This window comes from Mauremys reevesii, linkage group 4 (genome assembly GCF_016161935.1).
Source record: "Mauremys reevesii isolate NIE-2019 linkage group 4, ASM1616193v1, whole genome shotgun sequence".
Lineage (NCBI taxonomy): Eukaryota > Metazoa > Chordata > Testudines > Geoemydidae > Mauremys > Mauremys reevesii.
Window position 1 is genome coordinate 114,380,089 of NC_052626.1, and position 24,379 is coordinate 114,404,467.

A 24,379-nucleotide genomic window follows, 5' to 3' on the forward strand; every position below is an offset into this window, starting at 1 on the left:
AGACTAGTAAGTTCAAAACACACTGGGGAGGAATCTCAGAGGAGTCTATACTATCACCTTAGCTTTGTAAAATGTGACACGATGGACCAGTCATGTGAGCCTGAAGCTCACTCGCTCTGATTCAGAATCATTGTTGGTAGGAAAATGACTTTCCGTGTATGGAAATTAAGGAGTCAGTTAAACTGCTTTTCTGTGGAGATAATAGAGAGCACCATGTGGACCTGTTAGCACCCTGCCAGAACCCCTTTCTACTGGTAGATGGGGAAGGATAGCTCAGTTGTTTGAACTTTGACTTGCTTAAATCCAGGGTTGTGAGTTCAGTCCCTGAGGGGGCCATTTGGGGTAAAAATCTGTCTGGGGATTGGTCCTGCTTTGAGCAGGGGGTTGGACTAGATGATCTCCTGAGGTCCTTCCGACCCTGATATTCTATGATATGATTCTAGGAAGACATGAGGCTCCTGCATATGGCCCGTGCCCTGTCAGGAGCCAAGCTGTCAGGAAGAGGGCTCCTGAGATGAAGCAAGGTGCCTTTGTTCTATGTTAGCAACCAAGACCAGATTCAGCCCAATAGAGTCGGCTTTGGACAGCTGCACGTGACCTAGCCAGTATGAGGCTATGAAGATTATAGAACCCTTGTATCTTCTGAGATGCGCCAGTGCCTGTGTCACCAGAAGCAGATATTAAGGTCCACAGGAGCATTCTTCTCCCGGAGGTAGAGAGAGCCCCCTTTGCTAACATTATCTATTCTTCAGGCTATCAGCAGAAGGCTGGTAGGTTCTTGTTCAGGGATGTGGCAAAGAGAGACCTCCCTCTCTCTTGTGCCCTTTGAGACTGGGCTCTCTAGGGAAATTCCAGCCTTTTCTAATGTATGGTCGAGAGAGATGGGGGGGGGGTGAGACTTGAGATGTGGCAAATTGGAGCCATCCCTGAATCCTGAATGTTCAATACTAAGTCTTCCATAGATGGTGGCTTATTTGCTGAGTCCTCAATTGACAAGATGCAGCAAGAAAGAAGAAAAGGCTCCTCCCATCCACAAAACTTCTTATTAGCAGATGCCCAAGTGTGTCTGCTCAGAGGTGGAAAACACTCATATGGGAATACAGGATCAATGAGAGCTACAGATGCACGTGGATTGAAATCCACACATAACCATGTGGTCCCCATCATCCATTACTACAGCTCTGTGATTCCCCCTCCCTTCCCCCCTCACTCCCAAATACAGGAATCTTTCTAGAAACCCACGGCGGGACTGGACAGACAGAAATTCTCATTTTCCTCTCTGCTTATCTCCTGCAGGTTTTGTGATTGCCGTTTGACAGCTGCTTGCTGTGAGGATCTCTCCTCTATTCTTGGTACCAAACAGACCTTGATCGAGTTGCACCTGGCAGGAAACAGCCTGGGAGAATTAGGAGTGAAGCTGCTGTATGAGGGATTGAAGCATGTGAACTGCAAACTGCAGAAACTGAGGTGTGTATTTACCATTTTTTTTCCGTAAAAGACTCCATGGAGTGTGAGGATGGTGTAAGATGCTGGCTCCCTGCAGGTACATGAAGTCAGTGTCTACATTGCAAAAAAGACCCACAGCAGTGAATTCTCAGATCCTGGATCAACTGATCCAGGTTCATACTACAGGACTAAAAATAGCTGTGTAGTGAGGCGGTGTGGCTCCCCTCCACCCTGGAGCGGGACGAGCCCATCCGGAGCTCAGAGTGGGCGGAGCTAGGGAGCTCGGAGCCCGTCTCTCAGAGGGTCAGGCGGCAACTCGTAAGTATAAAGGCTTGCCCTCAGAGCTCACTAGGGAGCCAGTCGCCAGGCAGGACAGACGTCTCCAGCCTCGCCCACGACTGGGAAAACCCCGTGGCCCAAGGTGCACACCAGGACTGGCCTGACTTGCCCTGCCTTGCCCTGCGCTCGCTACCCAGAGGAGGTGCCGGACCTGCCCTGCGCTCACTACCCGGAGGAGGTGCCGGGCCTGTCGCTCACCCACTGCCCCGAGGAACCCATGGTGCTGGACCCCCGGAGGACACCACCCTGACCCAGGTACTACCCGAGGGGGAGTCTGGAAGTAGCCTGGGGGCAGCCGACCCTAGCACTGCCAGAGCCCATGTCAGTTTGTTGTGGTAAATAGAAGCTAGGCACTTCCCATGGCCTCTCCAAGCTCACCGAGAAAAAGTTTTGAACGGTTTCACAGCCGCCTTTCGGGATTCACCAGCCCACTGAAAATGCAGCCACCCACTACCCTCATCTTCAGCTTAGCTGAACGCACACTTGTGGAACACAGGCTAATGGACATAACAGATGCCCATAGAAGGACCCCAGTGTAAACTTCTCTTTTACAATCCCACTTCTGCCAACACCAAGGTTAAGATTCATTGCTGAGCTTCTAAGAGGCGCAGCAAAGATCTCACATTCCAGAGAGGGGGTGGAGCTAAGTGGATTTAAACCACCTTTACGCCTCCCAGATTCAGGGCTGCTCCAGGTATTCAAATAGTTCCCTAGTGTAAACTAGAGCTGCTCTGAGATCCCCAGGCTGCTAATGGACAACTCTGCAGCTTGCAACAGATGAGAATCCCAATAGCTGGCAAAGCAGAGTAATTGTTCTAAAGGAAAAGTTATTTTGATTCTGGAAGAGTGTGTCCACACAGGGAGCTATTCTGCTCAATGTCCTTGTATAGACAAGCCCTCAGTATCTAGCCATCATGTTTAAGACCTGATCTACACTTAAAATTTAGGTCAATATAGCTACAAGGCTCATAGGTGTGGAAAAGTCAATTAAAATAAAAATAAATTAAAAATTCAACCCCTGGTGTAAATGCAGCTAGATTGAGAAAAGAGGACAATATATCTTCAGTTTGTCTATTTTGGTCATAGTCTCCTTGATCTGGGTGATATTTCTTTCTAAAGCACTGAGACTTTTAGTCTACAAGAAAGAGAAACTCTAATGTACAACTGGCTTCCTATATAATTCCCTTATTCTTCATTTTTCACACCAGTCTCTATGCATTTGTTTATTGATGTGTTGCAAATCCTTAGATTAAGGGTCATGGGGACTATGGTAAATGCTTCTTGGCTTTCCACGCTGGAATTTCAATTGAGAGGAGAGGACTGGATGGACAGACATGCTCATTCTCTAATCTGTGCATCTATCTCTTTCAGATTGAAGGCTTGTAAACTCTCAGCTGCTTGTTGTGGGGAGCTCTCTTCCGCTCTCAGCAACAACCAGTTGCTGACATATCTGGACCTGAGAGATAATCAACTGGGAGCTCTGGGAGTGCAGCTGCTGTGTGAAGGACTGAAACAGCCAAATTGCAAACTGCAGAGACTAGTGTAAGTATTGACCAGTTTCCTCTATGTAAAGACCTTGGCAGGAGGCGTGGATGGGGTACAATAAATTTCCTGCAGGTACGTGGTGAGGTTAAAATCTGAGTCTTTCCTATTAATGCCTCAGTTGGGGACACTTTCTCCCCACCCCCAAACATGTGAGAGCAAGAAGGAGCCACTACCCAGGAGGACCCTTGCAGTGAATAAAAATCACCACTTGCAAACCAGGACAGCTCTGATCCCTCTGTTAACTATTTCTCCTCATGTCCAGTCACCCCCGCATCCACTTCTCATCCCTCTCCCCTGCTCTGTAGGGTAGGTGGTGGGAAGGACAGGAATAATCTCTATTCCTGAAGCCAAATGACATGCCCTCTTAGAGCACCATCTAGCTGAGGATCTCAAAGCACTTACAGAGCTGAGGGAATTCACCTCCCACCCCATTGAGCCAACTGGAGACAAAATAATATAAGATTCATTTAAGTCAGTTCCTGCTGCCTTGATCCCCTCCTGATTCTCCCTCTGTCCCTGACCCTGCCCCACCATCCAGGTTTGTGACCTCCCTGTTGATTTTTACTTCCTCACGTCCCCTCACCTACACCCAGGCTGCCATTGAATCTTCTCGGTTCTCCATCCCATGTCCTCCCGTCATCGTTCAGCCGGATGAAAGCAATTTTTGCTGCACACAACATCCGAATACTAAGGTGCTCCCCCACCCCATCTCCAAGTTTTACTGTTGACTTCAACAGGAACAGGATTTGTCACCATTCTGCAAACCCTGACAGTAAAAAGCTTCAAAAATCCTCTCGCCTGTGGACAGGAGGAGGTTCTCCATCAGCCTTGGCAGTGCCGTGTCTGTTCTGTGTCTAGGCTTAAAACCCAGCTGGATATTGCCAATGGACAGGTGAAGTTGGATGCAACTGTTCAGTAACTGCTTGACTAGATTGCTCAGAAACAAGAGACTTGATGATACCGGGCATTCACATGTAAGGCTGGTTGTATCAAGCAATGAATTCTTAAGTCCTGGCCAGGTTACTGCATGCTCCAGGTTGGGGGAGCAGATGTCTGTCCTCAAAAGCAAATGATGACAGTGTTTGTTAGTAGGGTTTCTAGATGCTCTTGCTCAGAGCCGTTCTTAGGGTATGGCGAATCAGGACGACCCCTCTGGGCCCCGCGCTTTTAGGGCCCTGTGGGCCAGAGCAATTGGCCAGCACAGTCGCTCCCAAAAGTGACGGGTCAGTCCCGGAAGTGATGTATTCATCACATTCACCCCGGGCCCCGCACCCCCCTAGGGATGGCCCTGCTCTTACTGGCCTGCACTAGCCACAGAGATCAAGGATCAGAGTCATAGGCAGAGGGTCAGATTTCCTCTAGCATTGTCTAGGATTCCTGTTTTGTGAATGAACAGAATTCTGAGGAGGGTTTTGTGTTGTCCCTGATGGCCATAGAGGCCATCCTGAATGTGGAAGATCTTCTCTGTGAAGTGGGTACAGTTCCTCACGCTGAGTGGTGCTGGGCTCTGGAGCTAGGAGGCATCTAGGTTAACAATGTTATTGACAATCCAAAATAGTTCAGTGGGGTGTGACTTGGGGCTTGTCTACCCAGCCCTGCAGTTCAGACTACAGGGGTATGAAGTGCAGCATGCACCAAACTGCTGTGCTGTAACTCCCCCATATAGACAATGCAGGTGCAAACAAAAAGGTACCTAGTTCATGCTAACATAGTCCTGTTTGAAGAGGACTATGTTAACACAAGCTAGTTACCTCTTAGTTTGCACTAGGACCATCCACATTGGGGTGCTGTGTGCACCAAAATGCTGTGCTGTTGCAATTCACACCCCCATAGTCCAACTGCATCAATGTAGCCTCGGTGGTTGTTATGGAAGAGGAGAAGGAGGATCTCTTAGTCTCCTCCAGGGACAAGGAGCAGGCAAAGAAGAATTCGTTGTTCAGACATCTGTATCTTCTTGAGTGTTCTCAACACTGACACTTGGGTTTTCTTGCCTCCTTGCATCATCTGTCACAGGAAGAAGAAACCACAAAGCTCTGTGAGGGCCATATGGGAAGGAAGTGTTTCAGAACCAAAGTATTCGTGGCTGCGGTCAGTCAGTGACTGTGATGTCTCACTGGTTCTTCTAGTCCTTGGCTGCTGGGCTAGGGCATCAGTGCTTTGTGGGTCTAACTGGATCAGTGAGCAATCTAGGATGGACTATGATGTTAAGAAAAAAAATTAATTAATAAGCAGCAGATTTAAAACAAACACAAGGAAATATTTTTTTCACACAACACACAGTCAGCAGTGTGGAACTCCTTGCCAGAGGATGTTGTGAAGACCAAGACTATAACACGGTTAAAAAAAGAACTAGATACATTCGTGGAAGATAGGTCTACCACTGGCTATTAGCCAGGATGGGCAGGGATGGTGTCCCTAGTCTCTGTTGACCAGAAGCTGGGAATGGGCGACAGGGGATGGAGCACTTGATGGTGACCTGTTCTGTTCATTCCCTCTGGGGCACCTGTCACAAGACAGGATACTGGGCTAGATGGAGTATGGCTGTTCTTTCTCTTTTGAAGGTGGCAATCTGACTGGCATCAGGGATTGATCCACATTCATTATAAAGGTCAGGATGTGACCAGCTGTGTGTGTGTTTAAGGCCTAGGGACTGCCTGTGAGAATCCAAAGGTGAATAGGGCAAATAGAAAGTTTTGTGCATTGAATCAGGTGTATTGTCAGTGTGGATTGTTAAGCCTCCAAGAATGAGAAGCCTCAGGAACTGCATCACCATGTGAGCCAGTGTCTCTGTCAGCTCCTCCAGAAAACTTGAGCTCTCTGTAGGTAATAGATCTGTGCTATTGGAATGTCTTATTGGGCTTGTCATTGGTCTCTCAGATTAAGTAGATGCACTCAAGGGATTTTGTTATAAAGGAGCTTCTTTTGCATTTGAAGCTGGGTGGCAATAACATTGGTGCTCCGCTGCTGGAACTGCCTAGTCTGGGTCTGTAGGGCCCTGTGTCAGCTGGAAGGATGAAATGATCCAGCTCCCAGCCTGCTGTGTCAGATAGCCAGGCTCTGGGGATGCAGACCAGATCAGGGATCTAATCCAAGCTGATAAAAGGCTTTTCAGCCACTAACCTTGCTTTGTTCAACACAAGCTTTGATCCTGAGGTGTGCCTGTGTCTGTAGTAATTTTGTGTGCAGTGGCTGAAACTCATTTGCACTGGATTGGTGGCTGGTGCCTAGAGTAATGCTTTCCAGAGGCTGGCTTGTATTTCTTGTGTGTCTTCCATGCAGGGCCGGTGCAATCATTTAGGCAAACTAGGCGGCTGCCTAGGGTGCCTAGTGGTTGGGGGTGCCTAAAAGCCTGCTCAGGTGAGGAGGTGGAGTGGAGGTGAGCTGGGGTGGGGGGCCGTGGGGAGGGCTGCCCACAGTAACAGGGGGGGCGCACAGGGGAACTGCTCCCCGCCCCAGATCACCTCCACTCTGCCTCCTCTGCTGAGCACACAGCCCCAGCTCTAATTCTCCTCTAATTGGTGCCACAAGCCTGGGAGGGGAGGAGAATTAGAGCGATGGCATGCTCAGCAGAGGAGGCAGAGCCGAGGTGAGCTGGGGCAGGCTCCCCAGGCGGGATTAGCTGCTGCAGGAGGGGGCTCCCCAGGCAGGGTTAGCTTCTGCGGGAGAAGAGTCTCCCCAGGGAGGGTTAGCTTCTGCGCGGGGTGGGGGAGTCTCTCCGGGCGGGGTTAGCTTCCACATGTGTGGGCGGGGTATCTGCGGGCAGAGTTAGCTTCCGTGTGGGGGGGTGTCTCCCTGGGCGGGGTTAGCTGCAGGGGGGGGGGGTAGCTGCTGCTGGGGGGAGAGTTAAAGGGTGGGAAGGTGACGCAAGGTGGAAGTTTCATGCCCTAGGCGAAACTTCCTTGCACTGGCCCTGCTTCCATGTAAATCTTGGATTGGAGTGGAAAAGTCTCATACCCATGAGACACTCCCACAGTCTTTTGTTCACATGAAGGCTACGTCTGCACTCGGAGCTGGGAGTGCGATTCCCAGAGTGACTAGACACACTCGCACTAGCTCTCATCGACTCAGCATGCTAAATATAGTGATGTAGCTACAGTAGCATGAGCAGTGGCATAGGCTAGCTGTTCTGAGTATGTATCCGGAGGGCGGGGGATAGGAGTTCGCCTCCCCACAGCTCTTCATGGCTTTTGCATTTTTGCTTGGGTAACTCCAGGCCCTGGGTAGTCAGCTTCCTGAATTTCCTGAACACAGTTCCTCAAATCAGATATTGTGCTTGGACCCCTCGTCACTACTCCTAGTATCTATCCATTGATAAGTAGCTCTCTGCCCTTGAAGCCTTAGGCTCTGTCAGCAGTTGGAACCGGGGGTGTGTGATTCCCAGCTCACGTACACACATTAATGCTAGTGCTGATCTGAGCTAGTGCACTAAAAATAGTAGCGTAGCCATGGTAGCACGGGCAGTGGTGAGCAGCGGCATGAACTAGCCACCACCACCCAGACATTTTTGAAAAGTTAGGTGCAATTTCCTGTATTTTAGAAGCTTTTCATATGTTTCAAAGTCAGAATGCTGTGCAATAAAAATAATATAATAAAATAATCAATAATACGAGCACAGCCGCTGTTCATCTAGACTTCTGTGCTAGGATAACTTGCTAGTGCATCAGATAACGTACTGTGAAACCAGATGTGCATCAAAACCACAGGACCCCTAAATATATATGATTATTTCAGGTAGATGCAAGCATGAAATATTCTAAAACCTAGCACTAGCATTGGGGAAAAACTTGTTGAGGGAGTGCTATCAATTCTATAATTAAGTTTGCATTCAGATTTGCAATTAAAGGAGGACTGAAAACCCATTATTTTACTATAAAGATTTTGAGGTAAACAAAAATCAGGTTATTCCCTCCTCTAAGCTCTGGTCAAATGGACTCCCATGCCCACTTACCATTCCTAACCAGGCTACAGAGACCCCATTGTCCTATGAAGTCACGTTGTCTGATATATAATATTGTTGCCATCTCATAATTTTATCACAAATTTTGATATTTGATGGTTTTCTTAAAGTCACAGCTCCTGGAGTCATGTGAATAAGTGAGCCCCTCACTTTTTAAAAATGAAGGCTAAGTTTCTAGCCCTTGTGGTTACAGATAGAGCCTGAAAACACAAACCCTAAAGTCTCAAAAACCAGAAGACAAAGAAAAAGAACCCAAAATGTATTTGTAAAAAAAATCCCATGAAATCTAAGACGATATCGTGACTTTTTGGAGCCTGACTCATGATTTTGGAACTTTTGGGGTTGGCCACATGTCATGAGTATATTTTATTGCAATGTTGTGGCATCAAACTTGATATAAAATAATATAACAGAGTGCCTCTAGATCTCCCTTTACTATTTTTAGTTTTTCTCTGCTTGAAAGTTTTCTTCTCTCCTTTTCTCTGACTCTTTTTTCCTCATTGTTTTTTAGTGTCTGTTTTTACCCTCCAATTAACTTCTCTCTTCTGATATTTTCCACCCTCTAAACTTCTCCATCCATCTTCCCCATTTTCCTCCTCCTGACCCTTTCCTAGAGCCTTCCTTGAAACTTCACTTTCTCTCTCTCTCTTTATAGTGCAAGCAGTGGGGCTAATGCAGGAAGTCACACCCAAACCTGGTTCTGGCTTCTCACTGGTCAAGGGATGAGTCTTAGGACAGAGTCTAGGGCTGGTTTTGTGGCTCATTCCTGATACTGATTGGTCAGGGAAAGGAGATGCTGGGTGGGGCCACTTGTCAGAACGGCTGTGATGAGCCTCATTCACTCTCTGATGGATCTGCTCTGCATTTGTCTCTCCTGCAGGTTGAGATTTTGCGGTCTCACAGGCGCTTGCTGTGGGGATCTCTCCACTGTTCTCAGCAGGAGCCAGAGCCTGACAGACCTTGACCTCAGTTATAATTTTTCTCTGGGAGAGGCTGGAGTTCAACTGCTGTGTGAGGGACTGAAACATCCAAACTGCAAATTACAGATGCTGGGGTAAGTAATATTTGGTCTCCTCTGTGTATTTTCAGATGACATCTATGTAAAGTGCTTCACAGGGGCTGTAGCTGGTGTCTGCCCCCTGTAGGTATATGGAAAAACTGAGAGTTCAGTGTCTCTCCAGCACCATTGTCAATGTCTCACAACATGCACCCAGCCTGCCCTGTTTGGAAAATGGAAATATTAAGCAAAGGTGGGCCCACAGCAGACAGCTGGTAACACGGTCCCAGTGAATAAATATTTTATTTTTTTAAACCAATTCTTCCACTAACAGCCCATTTTAAAGATAACTTTAATGACTTTGACACCTTTATATATTAACTTTAAAACTTATGACATTTTTCTGCACAGATTTAAAGCCTTCCATGGCGTCAAAGCAGCTGAGTGCACATACCCCAGCCCAGTGAGTGGCACAAGCTGCCTCCTTCTGAGGCAGCTGTCAATCAGAGTGTGGTGGGTGGTGAGGTAGGAGTGATCTGTCACTAACACAACTTCCAGAGACCCCTTCTCTGCAGCACATTAGATCCAAAACTGGTGGGGGGTGGGCACTGCACCAGATTCACAAGGCCATTATTTCACCTTGTGCCCTGCTCCCTACAGTGTATTTCCCCGTGAGTTGTCTAGTCTACTGTGATGATGGCCCAAGTCATGGAGCTTCCACCCCTTCTGGGGGGAGACTATTCCATGGACTATTCCAGTAGATCTGTCAGAGCAGCACAGCAGTGAAGCAGACACACTTCAGTTGTGTATCTTCCCTCCCGCTCCCCCCCATATCACTCTCAGTGAGTTACTCGTTCCCCACCCTCCTCCGAGCTGTGAGGGAGAGATGGGGCTGTTGCCACCAGGGAGAGGTGCCACCATCACTCTCTGCAGGGCTGTGGGGGAGGAGAGGCCAGTCGTCACTGATGGTGGAGAAAAAACAAAGAGCTTTGAAATGAGTCCTGTCTACCTACATACTGACAGGCAGAGCTTTGAGATGGGGACAGAAGCAGCTCAGCCCTCCAGCCATGGGTCTGATGTTCTGGGGAAAGAGTGGGGGTCCCTGGATTAGGAGTTGGTGGCATTAACCCCAAACCTCCAGTGATAGACAGCAGCTGCAGAAACAGAAGGCTGATTTTGACATTCACTTTGCTGGTGCTTTTGTCTCGAAAATCTGCCCCAAAACGGCCCTGGGGAACATTTTGGACTGGAGAGCTTATACTGGCTCCATCTGCTTAGACCAGAAAGGATCCAGAGCGCTAGCAATGAAAACGTTTGAACTATTTTCCATCCATGACCTTCCCACTCCCAACCCACTAAAAGTGACCCACAACCTGCCCCCTCCCTTTACTTCAACTGACCAGTCACTTGTGGAGTGCTGCGTAACCGACATAATGGGCCAGACTGTGCTCTCAGCTGCTCTGTATTTGCAAGTCTGCCTTTATTGACTGCAAGGGATTTGCTCCAGAGTTACACCAACTTAAATGAGAGCTAAACCCTGCCTGACGGGTGTGCATGGAAAAAATCCACACTAACGGCCTTTTGTGTTTTTATTCCCCCTGGCCTCTTCCCACAGCGCTGTCGTCTCTCCCTGCACTCCCACAATAATAAATATTTCTAGACTCACACAGACATCTGTGAGGGGAACACAGTGCATGGGTCAGAAATGAATCGTTTTCCATTCTCTCTTCATTTCATGCAGGCTGGAGTGGTGCAGACTCTCAGCTGTATGTTGTGGGTTCCTCTCCTCTGCTCTCAGCACCAGCCAGGCCCTGACAGAGCTGAACCTTTCGGGAGCGAAGCTGGGAGATTCAGGTGTGCAGGTGTTGTGTGAGGGACTGAGACATCCCAACTGCAAACTGCAGAAAATACTGTAAGTACTGGCTGGTCTGCTCCAGTCTGTGCCTGCTAGCATGGTCGCTCTGGCTGCTGGGTTACCGAACTGTAATGCTTGTGCTCCCACCAGCCCCAGGCCCTGCACCTTCCACTCCATAGAAATATACGGCTGAAAGGGACCTCGAGAGGTCATCGAGTTCATCCCACAGTGCAGAGGCAGAATTAAGTAAACGTAGCCCATCCCTGACAGGTGTTTGTCTCACCTGTTCTTAAAAACCTCCAAGGACAGGGATTCCACAGTCTCCCTAGGTAACTTGTTCCAGGACTTTACTCTCCTTATAGTTTGAAAGTGTTTCCTAATATCCAACCTAAATCCCCCTTGCTGCTGATTCAGCTGATTACTTCTTGTCCTACCCTTGGTGGACATGGAGAACAATGGATCACCGTTCTCTTTATAACAACCTTTCACATAATTGAAGTCTGTTATGTTGCCCCTCAGCCTTGTCTTCTATAGACTAAACATGCCCAAGTCTTTCACCCTTTTCTTGTGGAGCTTGTTTTCTAAACCTCTTTTCACTTTTGTTGCTCTCATCTGGACTCTCTAATTTGTCAACATCTTTCTTGAACTGTGATGCCCCAAACTGGACACAGTTCTCCAGCTGAGGCCTCACTGGTGATGAGTAGAATGGGACACTCACCTCCCATGTCTTACCTACGATTCTCCTGCTAACACGCCCTACAGTGATATTAGCCTTTTTCCAAAAAATACATCACACTGTTTACTCATATTCACTTTGTGATTCACTATAATCCCCTGGTCGTTTTCTGCAGTACTGCCCCCTAGCCAGTTATTCCCCATTTTGTAGTTGTGCATTTGATATTTTACCTTCCTAACTGCAGAACATTGCACGTCTCTATTTAATATGATAAATTTCAGACCAAATTTCCAATTAATCAAGATCATTTTGAATTCTAATCCTGTCTTCTAAAATTGTTTGTAACCCCTCCCCAGCTTGGTGCCATCTGCAGATGTTATAAGTGTGCTTGCCACTCCATCATTCAAGCTGTTAATGAAAATATTGAGCAGTTCCGGATGCAGTACAGACGCCTGAGAGACCCTGCATGATATATCCTCCCAGGGGTAGTTTCAGGCCAAATTTGCAGGACCAGCAAAGCTCTGAAGACTCAGCTGCAACAGCAAATGTTCTATTGAGAGTCGGGAAGAGGCAGCAGGTGTATGGGGTGGTACCATGGTCCTAGCACTCTACGGCAGCAAGACTCTGGTAATCAGGAAGGATATTTCAGCAGAAGCAAATCTCAATCAGCAAAGCAAAACAACTTAAACACATCAAATCATAAACCACCCCAGCCTGAGGCTCGCTCAGCCTGGATTTGCAGCCATCTCAACCCACAGCCATTCTGCACCCACTGGCTCCCCAACAGCTGTTTTTATAGCCCTTTCCCTGAGCACCTGTGCAAGGACAGATTGAAGGAAGCCAGAATTAGCCCCTTACTCGCTGAGGGCCTGGGATGTCCCTAGCCCCTAAGTATTTGGCTAGTGGCACATGTGGCAGGAGCCATCCTTTCCTCCCTCCAGAATGGAAATGAAACCCTCTCCAGACAGATACCGACACCAGTGAGGGAACCACAGCCAACAGGGAGGAAACAAGTGATCACTTCCCTCTCTGTGTATTTGTCTCTTGTAGGTTGGGGAGTTGCAGCCTCACAGCTGCTTGCTGTGGGGATCTCGCCACTATTCTCAGCACCAGCCAGAGCCTGACAGAGCTGGAACTGGCGGATAACAAACTGGGGGATTCAGGCCTGCGGCTGCTGTGTGAGGGACTGAAACACCCAGACTGCAAACTGCAGAAACTAGTGTAAGTAACCGCTGGCTTCCTGCAGTCTGTGCTTATTAACAGTGACCTGAGCTTTGTCTACTGAGGCATCTGTACTCCTGGCAGCTGAGGAAAACTGTTTTCTATCCTGAGAAAACTTAATATTTCCCCCGTTCTGCATTGTGATCCCACTGGTTAGGGCACTCACCTGAGGTGTGGGAGGCACAGGTTAAAGTGGCTGCTCTGCCTGATTTGGGAGGAGACGAAGCTGGGCCTCACACAGGCCAGGTGAATGCCCCAACCACAGGGCTACTGGCTATTCTAGGCTTGCTCTGTCTGTAGTTTTGCCTTGAAAGTCCAGCCTGGCTAAGAAAGACCTTCCTGACAGGACTTCCATCAACACCACGACGTTCCCACAAAAAGTGTGTGACTAATCTGCATTTTCTGATGGAAAAACTATTTCACTGAAAAAAATCCCAAATGGTTCATCTAATGACCACCCAAAAACACCTACTCTCCTTCTGCGTACAGCTGAGAGACCCCACCACACTGTAGATTTGTCGTATTTTACTAGACAGAAGTTGGGTCACACGGAGCCTCTTCATGCCCCATAGATATTTTCTGTAGGTCCTCTGTTTATTGTACTCACTAAGGTTTGGTCCACACTAGAAAGTTAGGTCAACCCAGCTACGTCACCCAGGGGCATGAAAAATTTACACCCCCGAGAGAGTTAAGCCGACCTAAACCCCAGTGTAGACAGTGCTAGGTCACTTACTGAGCATAGCATCCTGCTGGGAGCACATGGCTCCAGGATCTGCACTGGTTGCCCATTGGTCTCTGGGTGGAATTTAAGAGGCTGGTTCTGATCGATAAAGCCCTAAATGACCTGGGACTGGCCTACCTGAGGGATTGTGTCTGCCCCAACTGCAGTCAGCACGGGCACCTGAGCTGATTCCCCCTTTGTTATAAAAGAGAAGGGATGGTTGGCCTCTGTGAGGGCTCTGGGACTTTCCCTTTCCCGCAGTCCAAAATACCCCACATTTAGGGACCTTCTGGGCATGCTGCAATGAGCCTCTGTTTGATTGGGGTTTTAAAGAGGGTTGAGAAGGTGTTTTCTGTAGCTGAATGGATAAGTTCCTATTAGAATAATTAATTTAATGCTACTGGGGTTTTGGTTGTAGCTCTAATTGTGTGTTAGAGGTCTAGAGCAGGGGTGGGCAAACTTTTTGGCCTGAGGGCCACATCTGGGAATAGAAATTGTATGGTGGGCCATGAATGCTCACAAAATTGGGGTTGGGGTGTGGGAAGGGGTGAGGGCTGTGGTTGGGGGAGCGGGTTCTCGGGTGGGGCCAGAAATGAGGCATTCAGGGTGCGGGAGGACTGTGAGCTGCAGTGGGGAGTGGGGTGCAGGGGAGTGAGGGCTCCGGCTGAGGTTGCGGCCTCTGGGGTGGTGCTGGGGATGCGGAGTTTGGGCTATAGAAGAGTGCTCTGGGCTGGGATTGAGGGGTTTGGAGGCGGGAGGACTCTGGGCTGTGGCTGGGGTTTGGGGTGGGGGACGGGGGGCCGGCTGGGGGTGCAGGTTCTGGAGTGGGGCTGGGGATGAGGGGTTTAGCATGCAGGAGAGTTCTCTGGGCTGGAATGGAGGGATTCAGAGGGCAGGAGGGGGATCAGGGCTGGGGCAGAGGGTTGGGGTGTGGGGAGAAGCTCAGGGGTGCGAGGAGAAGCTCAGGGGTGCAGGCTCCAGGTGGCACTTACCTCAAATGGCTCCCAGAAGCAGCAGCATGTCCCTTCTCCAGCTCCTACACAGAGGCGCAACCAGGCAGCTCTACACGCAGGGCCGGCTCCAGACACCAGCATTCCAAGCTGGTGCTTGGGGCGGCATTCTGCAAGGGGTGGCAGCCCCCCTTGTTTTGCCCCCAAGCAGCGTGCCAAATTGCTGCCATGGGCGGGGGGGGGCACTCTGTGTGCCCTTAGGGCGTCAGGCGCATTTCCGCGGCGGCGGCAATTCGGCGGCAGCTTCTATGTTTAGCTGTCCGGGGCAGCTTCAGCTAAACATAGACGCTGCCGCCGAATTGCCGCCTCCACGGAAACGCGCCTGCCGCCCTAAGGGCACATGGACTGCCCCCGCCGCCAGGGCGGCAATTTGGCGCGCTGCTTGGGGCAGCGAAAACTGTAGAGCCGGCCCTGTCTACACGTTGCCCCATCTGCAGGTACCGCCATTGCAGCTCACATTGGAGCACCGGAGGAGGACATTGGAGTGCATAGGAGCCAGAGTGGGGCTATGCCGCTGCTTCCAGGAGCCACATGGAGTGGCCCCCAACCCCGCTCCCCAGCTGGAGTGCCAGAGCGGGGCCACGTGGCTGCTTCCGGGAGCCGTGTGGAACAGCCCCAACCCTGTTCCCCGGCTGCAGCACCAGAGCACGGCAAGTCCCAGACCCCACTCCCCAGTAGAAGCTTGAGGGCCGGCTTAAAATGGCCTGCGGGCTGTAGTTTGCCCACCCCTGGTCTAAAGCTTCATGTAGGGGTCTTTTTGTAATCTGAATCAAAGTGAAATGATTTCTCTATTGCTTCCAAATTAAGAATCACTTTAGAACAGGGGTCGGCAACCTTTCAGAAGTGGTGTGCCAAGTCTTCATTTATTCACTCTAATTTAAGGTTTCACGTGCCAGTAATACCTTTTAATGTTTTAAGAAGGTCTCTTTCTATAAGTCTATAATATATAACTAAACTACTGTTGTATGTAAAGTAAATAAGTTTTTTTAAACGTTTAAGAAGCTTCATTTAAAATTAAAGAAAAATGCAGAGCCCCACAGACTAGTGGCCAGGACCTGGGCAGTGTGAGTGCCGCTGAAAATCAGCTCACATGCCGCCTTTGGCACACGTGCCATAGGTTGCCTACCCCTGGGTTAGAGTTACACACAGGTATCAAGAAGGGGAAATGCAGAGGAAGAGGCATAAACAAGTCATCATTTTGCTCTCTGTATATCTTCATATCCTACAGACTGGGGTATTGTGATCTCACAGTTGCTTGTTGTGGGGATCTGTCCTCTGTTCTCAGCACCAGCCTGACCCTGACAGAGCTCGGCGTAAGGTGGAACAACCTAGGAGATTCAGGAGTGCAGCTGCTGTGTGAAGGATTAAAACATCCAAACTGCAAATTACAGAAACTGCAGTAAGTTCCAGATGGTTCCCTTTAGTCTGTGCCTGTTAACACTGTAGTTGGTGAGTTACACTCTGTTTATCAGGGTCACAATAACCTGCATAGAACCCAGCCATGGACCAGCCCCACTCTGCTCCCAAGGCAAAGAACAGAGACTCACTGATATCTTCATTGGTCACATTCTGCTAGTTAAACAACTGAATAATGAGAGAACTGCAGAACATAGGGCTAGAAGGGGCTACAATGATCAGCTGCTCTAACTCCCACCAAGATGCAGGAGTTCTGAGTACTGCAGTGGGCTCAGTCCCTGGGCCCTGTTCAGCAGGCAAAGTAGCTGGGTAATTGTCCTAAAGGGGCAGCCAAAGGTCCCTCAATACAGGGTAATCCTTAGGTGGTGCAAAGCAGGTCTAACCACATTTTTGGCTCCCTTCCACACCATCCCTCCTGCCTCAGCATAGGAAGGGCAGAGAGGTTAGGAGGGGCAGGGAGGAGCGCAATGACGCTTCACCGGATCCTAGCCTGGCACAGCAGCTGGAGTAACTTAGAGCAGTCCTGAGATTCCTCTTAGTTATACCAGAGGCTGTTTTGGCCCCTATCTGGCCCAGGATCAGTGCAGTAGGAAGGTGGGTTACAGCCAATATCTTCTCCTCGAAGTCTCTCAGCAGTGCCAGATGTGAACTTGGTGCAGCCGAGGACAGAATCTGGTGGCTTTTAGCAAACCACAAATGCAGCATATTTTGACATTAGAAAACAATGATTTTACTCACTAAGGCAGTAACAACCCCACATGTGTGCACACTGCCCTGAACTGGAGCTGTCACTCCTGCTCTCCCAAAAGAGCTGGAAAGAAAAGGAAATTGAACATGGCTCTTTTCTCCCAAAAGGGCTGTAAACAGTAAATGTGAATAAATATCAACATTAATGTGTTTCCCACAAAGGGGCTGAGACTCCCCTCTGATCATTACCCATCATTTCACAGAATCATAGAAGATTAGGATTGGAAGGGACCTCAGGAGGTCATCTAGTCCAGTGGTCCCCAACCATTTTGTGACCAGTAGCACATTCATGTTTTCAGAAGAGCGTGGCAGGCGCCAACAATTTTTCAAGGCTTATTTTGTATTTGTACATTAAATAATACAAAAAAACATATTTAATATTACATAATATATGAATCCAGAGAGAAGCCGGAGAAAAGCCACAAGGACAGAGAACACTGATGCCTGCAGCCCTGGAGTACTCTGTCCCCCGCAGGCGCAGGGCCCCAGATTCTCTTCTCTGCTGGGAACTAGGCAGGCCTCGCACCTGCCGGGGACCGAGAACACCAGCGCCTGCAGCCTGAGTTCTCTGTCCCTGGCAGGTCCCCTGCTGGGCACTATAAATGCCTGGGCGGGCGCCATGGTGCCCGCAGGCACCACGTTGGGGACCACTGATCTAGTCTAACCCCCTGCTCAAAGCAGGACCAATCCCCAACTAAATCATTCCAGCCAGGGCTTTTTCAAGCCAGGCCTTAAAAACCTCTAAGGATGGAGATTCCACCACCGCCCTCGGTAACCCATTCCAGTGCTTCCCCACTCTCCTACTGAAATATTTTTCTTAATATCCAACTTAGACCTCCCCCACTGCAACTTGAGACCACTGCTCCTTGTTCTGTTATCTGCCGCCACTGAGAACAGCCCAGCTCCATCTTCTTTGGAACCTCCCTTCAGGTACTTGAAGGCTGCTATCAAATCCCCCCTCACGCTTCTCTTCTGCAGACTAAATAAGCCAGTTCCCTCAGCCTCTCCTCATAAGTCATGTGCCCCAGCCTCCTAATCATTTTTGTTGCCCTCCTCTGGACTCTCTCCAATTTGTCCACATCCCTTCTGTAGTGGGGGATCCAAAACTCGATGCAATACTCCAGATGTGGCCTCACCAGTGCTGAAGAGAGGGGAATAATCACTTCCCTTGATCTGCTTGCAATGCTCCAACTAAAATGCAGCCCAATATATCATTGGCCTTCTTGGCAACAAGGGCACACTGCTGACTCATATCCAGCTTCTCATCCACTGTAATCCCCAGATCTTTTTCTGCAGAACTGCTGCTTAGCCAGTCGCTCCCCAGCCTGTAGCAGTGCATGGCCAAATCTGCATTGTCACCCCAGCTACTGATAACACAGCCCAGTCAGCAAATATGTCACTGAGAACCGGCTGTGGGCTGGCACCCAGTGCCCTTTCTGGCACATCCTTCTCATGGCAGCTAATTCAAGGCTGGTCTGCAACCCCACTGGCCAGAGCTCAGCCCTGTCATCTCTGGTCTCCTCAGCATCCCTGTGCATTGTCCTCCTGTGTCACCCAGCCTTAGCAATTGCCTCTCGCCTCCTGCTTGCAGGCTGCTCCACCCCCACATGTCCTGGTGCTGCTGCTCCCAGCCCGCCAGCCACAGCCTGCTTCTCTGATCAGCTCTCCCCTTCCCACCTGCCTCCTTGCCCTGGCTCTCAGGATACCACTGCCAGGCTTTCTGTCCTTGCTACCTGCAGCCTGCTGCTCACCCCCCCCACACACTGGCCCTCTCGCTCTCCCAGCCTGATCCCTTCTGTCCAAAGGATGTCACTTCTCTTTCCTCGTCATTCTGATTAACACAGCGCCCCCTACTGGTGAGATGCTAATCTAGGTTCTTCCTCTACCAGAATAACCTAGCCCAGTGATCCCCAACCTTTTTGTGACCAGTAGCATATTCATGTTTTCAGAAGAGCGTGGCGGGCGCCAACAATTTTTCAAGGCTTATTTTGTATTTGTACATTAAATAATAACAAAAAACATATTTAATATTACATAATATATGAATCCAGAGACATGCTGGAGAAAAGCCACAAGGACAGAGAACACCGGTGCCTGCAGCCCTGGAATACTCTGTGCCCAGCAGGCGCAGGGCCCCAGATTCTCTTCTCTGCTGGGCAGTAGGTGGGCCCCGCACCTGCCGGGGACCGAGAACACCGTGCCTACAGCCTGAGTTCTCTGTCCCTGGCAGGTCCTCTGCTGGGCACTAGGCGGGCACACATAAATGCCCTGTCGGGTGCCATGGCACCCACAGGCACCACTTTGGGGAACACTGGTTTAGTCCTTTCTCTTCCTACCATTCTAGCAGGGAACCAGTAGGGAACCAGCAGGTCATTACAGTGTATTGTTAGGACCATCCCACCCATTAGAAATAGCACCTGTAATAAGATGGCCAATGTTTGTATGGTGGGTCCTGCGCTTTTCTTGGGAGGGGCTAAGACACTACCCCTTGCCCCTGCTCTTGGGTGCCAAGGGCCCCACTAGTGGCCCAGGAAGGAGGTAGAGGAGGGAAGCGGGAAAGGGGTCTGGGTTTTCTCCTCACTCTGAGTCCCTCTCAACCTCTGCAGGTTTCTTACCCTCTTCCCCCTTGGGTGGGGTTATCCTCAGTCCTTAGATGTTGGAGGAGGGAGTCTCCCTTACTTTGGTTCTCTGATCTCTCAAATCTCACAACACACCTCCAAGCTCTAGTCCTCTCTCCTTCCTCCTCTTCCCCTGACTGCCTGAAGCAGGGGGTTTCATTAGGTTCCTGATGGGGCCTTAATTGACTACAGGTGCTACAATTAACCTGTAGCAACCCTCCCTAGTCTACAGGGAACCACACCTTAATTAGCCTGAGGCTACCACTCTACCCCTGCTCCCAGGCCCTCCTGTATCACACACCTCAATCTGCCTGTCCCTTCAACTCATCTGAACAATCGCATATAGAACACATAGTAACTGACACAACACCTGCACATGGTAAATTATTCCCTCCAGGGCTTATAGTGTTTAAGAGAAGAGGGTGTGTTTCTATGGGGATCCCACAGGGATCGATTGGCCCTATGCTTCATAACATTTTTATCAATGACCTGGCAGACAACATAGTATCACTGATAAAGTTTGCAGATAACACAAAAATTGCAAAAGGGGAAATAATGTAGAGCAGAAGTTACTGCTACAGAGCAATCTGTGTTGCTTGGGAAATTGGGTGCAAGCGAACAATATGTACATTTTAATACAGACCAATAGAAATGTGTGCATCTAGAAACAAATAATTTAGGCCACACTTACAGGATGGGGAACCCTATCTTGGGAAGCAGTGACTCTGAAAAAGACTTGAGGGGGTACGGTGGATAATCAGCTAAGCATGAGCTCCCAGTGTGTTGCTGTGGCCAAAAGGGCTAATAGCAGGGGCGGCTCTAGCCATTTTGCTGCCCCAAGCACGGCGGCACGCCGCGGGGGGCGCTCTGCCGGTCGCCAGTCCCGCAGCTCCGGTGGACCTCCCGCAGACGTGCTTGCAGAGGGTCCGCTGGTCCCGCGGCTCTGGTGGACCTCCCGCAGGCGTGCCTGCGGATGCTCCACCGGAGCTGCGGGACCAGCAGACCCTCCACAGGCATGCCTGCAGGAGGTCCACTGGAGCAGCCTGCTGCCCTCCCGGCAACCGGCAGAGCACCCCCCGCGGCGTGCCGCCCCAAGCACACGCTTGGCATGCTGGGGCCTGGAGCCGCCCCTGGCTAATGGATGTATAAAGAGAAGAATCTCGAGTAGGAGTTGAGGTTATTTTACCTCTGTATTTGGCACTGGTGTGATGATGGCTACTGAAATATTGTGTCTAGTTCTGGTGCCCACAGTCCAAGAAGGATGGTGATAAATTGGAGAAGGTCCTGAGAAGAGCCATGAGAATAATGCAAGGATGGGAAAACCTGCCTTATAGTGACAGACTTCGATCTACTTAGCTTAAGAAAGAGAAGGCTAAGAGGTTACATGATCACAGTGTACAAGTACCTACGTGGGGAACAAATATTCAATAACGGGCTCTTCAGTCTAGCAGAGGAAAGTATAACAGGATCCAATGGCTGGAAGTTGAAGCTAGACAAATTCAGACTGGAAATAAGGTTCCGTGAGGGCAGCTAACCACTGGGACAATTTACCAAGGGTTGTGGTGGATTCTCTGTCACTGGCAATTTTAAAATCAAGATTGAATATTTTTGTCGACAAGCTCTGCTCTAGTTCAAACAGGAATTGTTTGGGGGACGTCCTGTACTGCAGGTCAGACCAGATGATCACAGTGGGCCCTTCTGGCCTTGGAATTTATGACTAATCTCAAAGGCTCCTCTCAGAGCACTGTGGTTTACTGTGCATGCCTAGAATGAAGACTGCTGATGCCAGGGAATGGGGCAAAAATAAGCAGTCATAAATCTTTGTATCTCTCTGGCTCCTGCAGACTGAGTGGTTGCCATTTCACAGCTGCTTGTTGTGAGGATCTCGCCTCTGCTCTCAGCACCAACCAGAAGCTGACAGAGCTGATCCTGGGAGAGAAAACAATGGACAACTCAGGTGTGAAACAGTTGTGTGAAGGACTGAAACACCCAAACTGCAAACTGCAGAAACTGGGGTAAGTTACAAGTGGGCTCCTTTCACGAGTGTTCCTTTCACATGGGGCCAGGCTTTCGAAAGTGCTCAGCATGCAGTAGCTTGTGACTTCTATGATCAGATTTTCAGAAAAGCCAGCAGCACCCTGGATAAATGGGACATCAGTCCCCTTGAACATCCAGCCCCAGTTGTGGGTGCTGAGTTCTTTGGAAAATCTGGCACATAGTGATATGATTTAAGCTCTTTCTCCTGGGGTCACAATGTTATTGTCCATGCACCCAAGAACTGGCACCTAGTCTCCTCCTGCAGAGAATGGAAGAGAGATCCACTGCTGTGATACCAGTAGAGCTGGGTGACATTTTTTGCTCAAATAGTAAATGTGCAGAAAAATGCAGTTTCAGGATGAAAATATTTGCAAATGGAGGTTGCATTTGGTGAATAATTTTGGCAGAATAAAAAGCTGGCTTTTTTAAACAAAAGATTTGTCTTGTCACTTTGAAACAATGTTTTGTTTAGAAATGTAGCTAATTTGATTAATTTGTTTTTTGAGGGTAAAAAACACTTAAAAAGAAACTAAAGAAAACCACAAAAAGACCCGAATTTTTTTCAGATCAAATAAATTTTCATTTGGCACCAAAAAAATTGTTTGTTTGATTTCTTTTAACAACAACAACAACAAAAACCCTGAAAATTTGAGGTTTTGATTCAAAATGAACCTTTTCTTTTTTTTTTCTTCAGTTCAGCCACCAATCTGAAAAATGTATTATTCATGCGGCTTGACTAGCTTAAACATGTGATAATAAAGTGGCTGAGCACTTCAAAGGCAGCGTAGTTTTGTGTTAGAATTAGGGTGATCAGACAGCAAGTGTGAAAATTTGGGACAGGGGGTGGGGGGTAATCGGAGCCTATATAAGAAAAAGAGCTAAAAATCGGGACTGTCCCTATAAAATCGGAATATCTGGTCACTCTAGTTAGAATCTCAGTTATTTTACTCAGTAAGCAGGACTGAGAATACGAGTCGGGGGTGTTTCACAATTGAATTAAAATAGCCCTCCATGCAAATGATAATTTACCACCATTTCAACAAATAATTCTGGGACAAAGCCAAACAAAGAAAAAAAGAAAAAGGAAAAGAGGGAAAGGATACAAAGTCGACACCTAATTGTTTTTGTTTAATTTCTTTTTCTATCTATGATGGCAACCCCGTTTCTTCACTCTTCTCCTCCTCATCTTGGTTGTCTGTCTATTCAGTAGCTCATACAGATATTGGTAGGATTGGAAGGTCCAGCCGGCACCTTAGGCAACTGACATCTGCCTTTTCCTCCAGAACAATTTCAGGCAGTTTTAAACTGTTTTAAAGATCATTTTAGTTCATAAAAGCTACCAGAGTTTCAGCTTAAGCAGCATTTAAATCCAGCACACCTGGACAGCCGGACAGCTACAAGAGAATGTTTTGAAATTTCTATACCACTGGCCTGAAGGGGAAAAGGCAAATCTATAAAAGAGAGAGAACTAAAAGGACCAGAAATAAAGGAAGATAAAAGACTGATGGGAATTAAAAAATGGAAGTAAGTTCTGTGGAGCATTGAGATAGCAAATACATTTAAACAACGTCCAGATTTCTACACAGTCCTAGACATCCCCCACACAGCCTTTGGTTCTGGGATGTTACAACCAAAACACATGATGGCAGCTTTCAAAATGATTTAAATTTAGAACAATAACTTTATAGATTAATAACAATTCAGAAACAAATAAGTTCGCTGAAGTCTGTTTTCTTGCTTGCTATAAATGTCACATGCTGGCATCTCCCTCCCTCTAAGTGGGCCGAGAGTTGCCTCTTCAGCAGGCAAGGACGGGCCTCGTCAGACTCCAGAGGGAATCCAGTGCAGATGGTGACTATCGGTGTGGACCAGAAATGTGTGGGATGGGGAAAGAAGATGGGCCCAAATAGTTATGTCTGAACATTCATTGCAATAGTCTTTTGTGTCCATTCCAGAGATGATTTCACTGAAACCAATGGTGTGCGGCTAACTCTGCTTCAAAGGGACTGTGTTCTCAGGCATTATGTCTAACACTTTTTCTTGACTTGTTTTTCCCCACAGCTTGAGCAGTGTCAATGTAAATGAAGAGACACAGAGAGAGCTAGATGCTGTGAAAAAGAGGAAACCTGATATGGTCATACATATATGGAAGAATTGGTGAGCAGGAGCCATTGCACCGACACTGCTCTGGCCTGCCTGTCGGCCTGCTAGCTGGGACAGCAGCTAGGGACAGGACCTGCCTCTTTTAAGGCATCTCTGGCATCACCAAGGACTCCGGATGCATATTCTCCTGCTGGTGTTAAGAGTGAGAACCTCACACTGTGGGGAAAATACGCTCCCGTTTTGTGAGGTTGTTGAATTTACACATTCAGCCTCCACAGGCGCAGGACTGGAAGAGACTGTCAGGTCTGTGAGAACCAAAGGCTTATTATGTGGAGCTGGTTAGGCTTTTTAGGTTCACCCACTGATATCTGCCCACATCCTCAAGGTTGTAGACCCCTGTTGCTTATCGAAAGAAATGTTTGGTTTCAGTTTTATAAATTGTATTAAAACTATTACACCAACAAACTGTATCACCAAAGTGAAGCTACTAATCGTACTACAAAACTAAATGAAGCACAGAGCAATGCAACTATCCAAACAAAATCAAACCCCAATTAAATTAGTCTCAGTGTTAAATCAAAACTATGTCACCAAATTAGTTACCTCATCAAATTAATAAGAACTGATTATTTGTTGTATTAATCCTAAAAATGATCTAAGAAGGTGACTGTTTGGGTTATGAATCCCAGCT

General features: G+C 48.5%; 1 protein-coding gene across 1 annotated transcript; it reads left to right on the plus strand.

Annotated features, from left to right (window-relative positions):
* Positions 1-1,423: 1,423 nt before the first annotated feature.
* Positions 1,424-24,081, plus strand: LOC120403977 (NACHT, LRR and PYD domains-containing protein 12-like; the record flags this gene model as incomplete). The annotated part of the gene is made up of 8 exons (XM_039535998.1): positions 1,424-1,467; positions 3,157-3,327; positions 9,168-9,341; positions 11,026-11,196; positions 12,866-13,036; positions 15,996-16,166; positions 21,393-21,563; positions 23,647-24,081. Coding segments are annotated over 8 exons (1,173 nt in total), but the record flags the coding sequence as incomplete, so codon positions are not given.
* Positions 24,082-24,379: the final 298 nt, after the last annotated feature.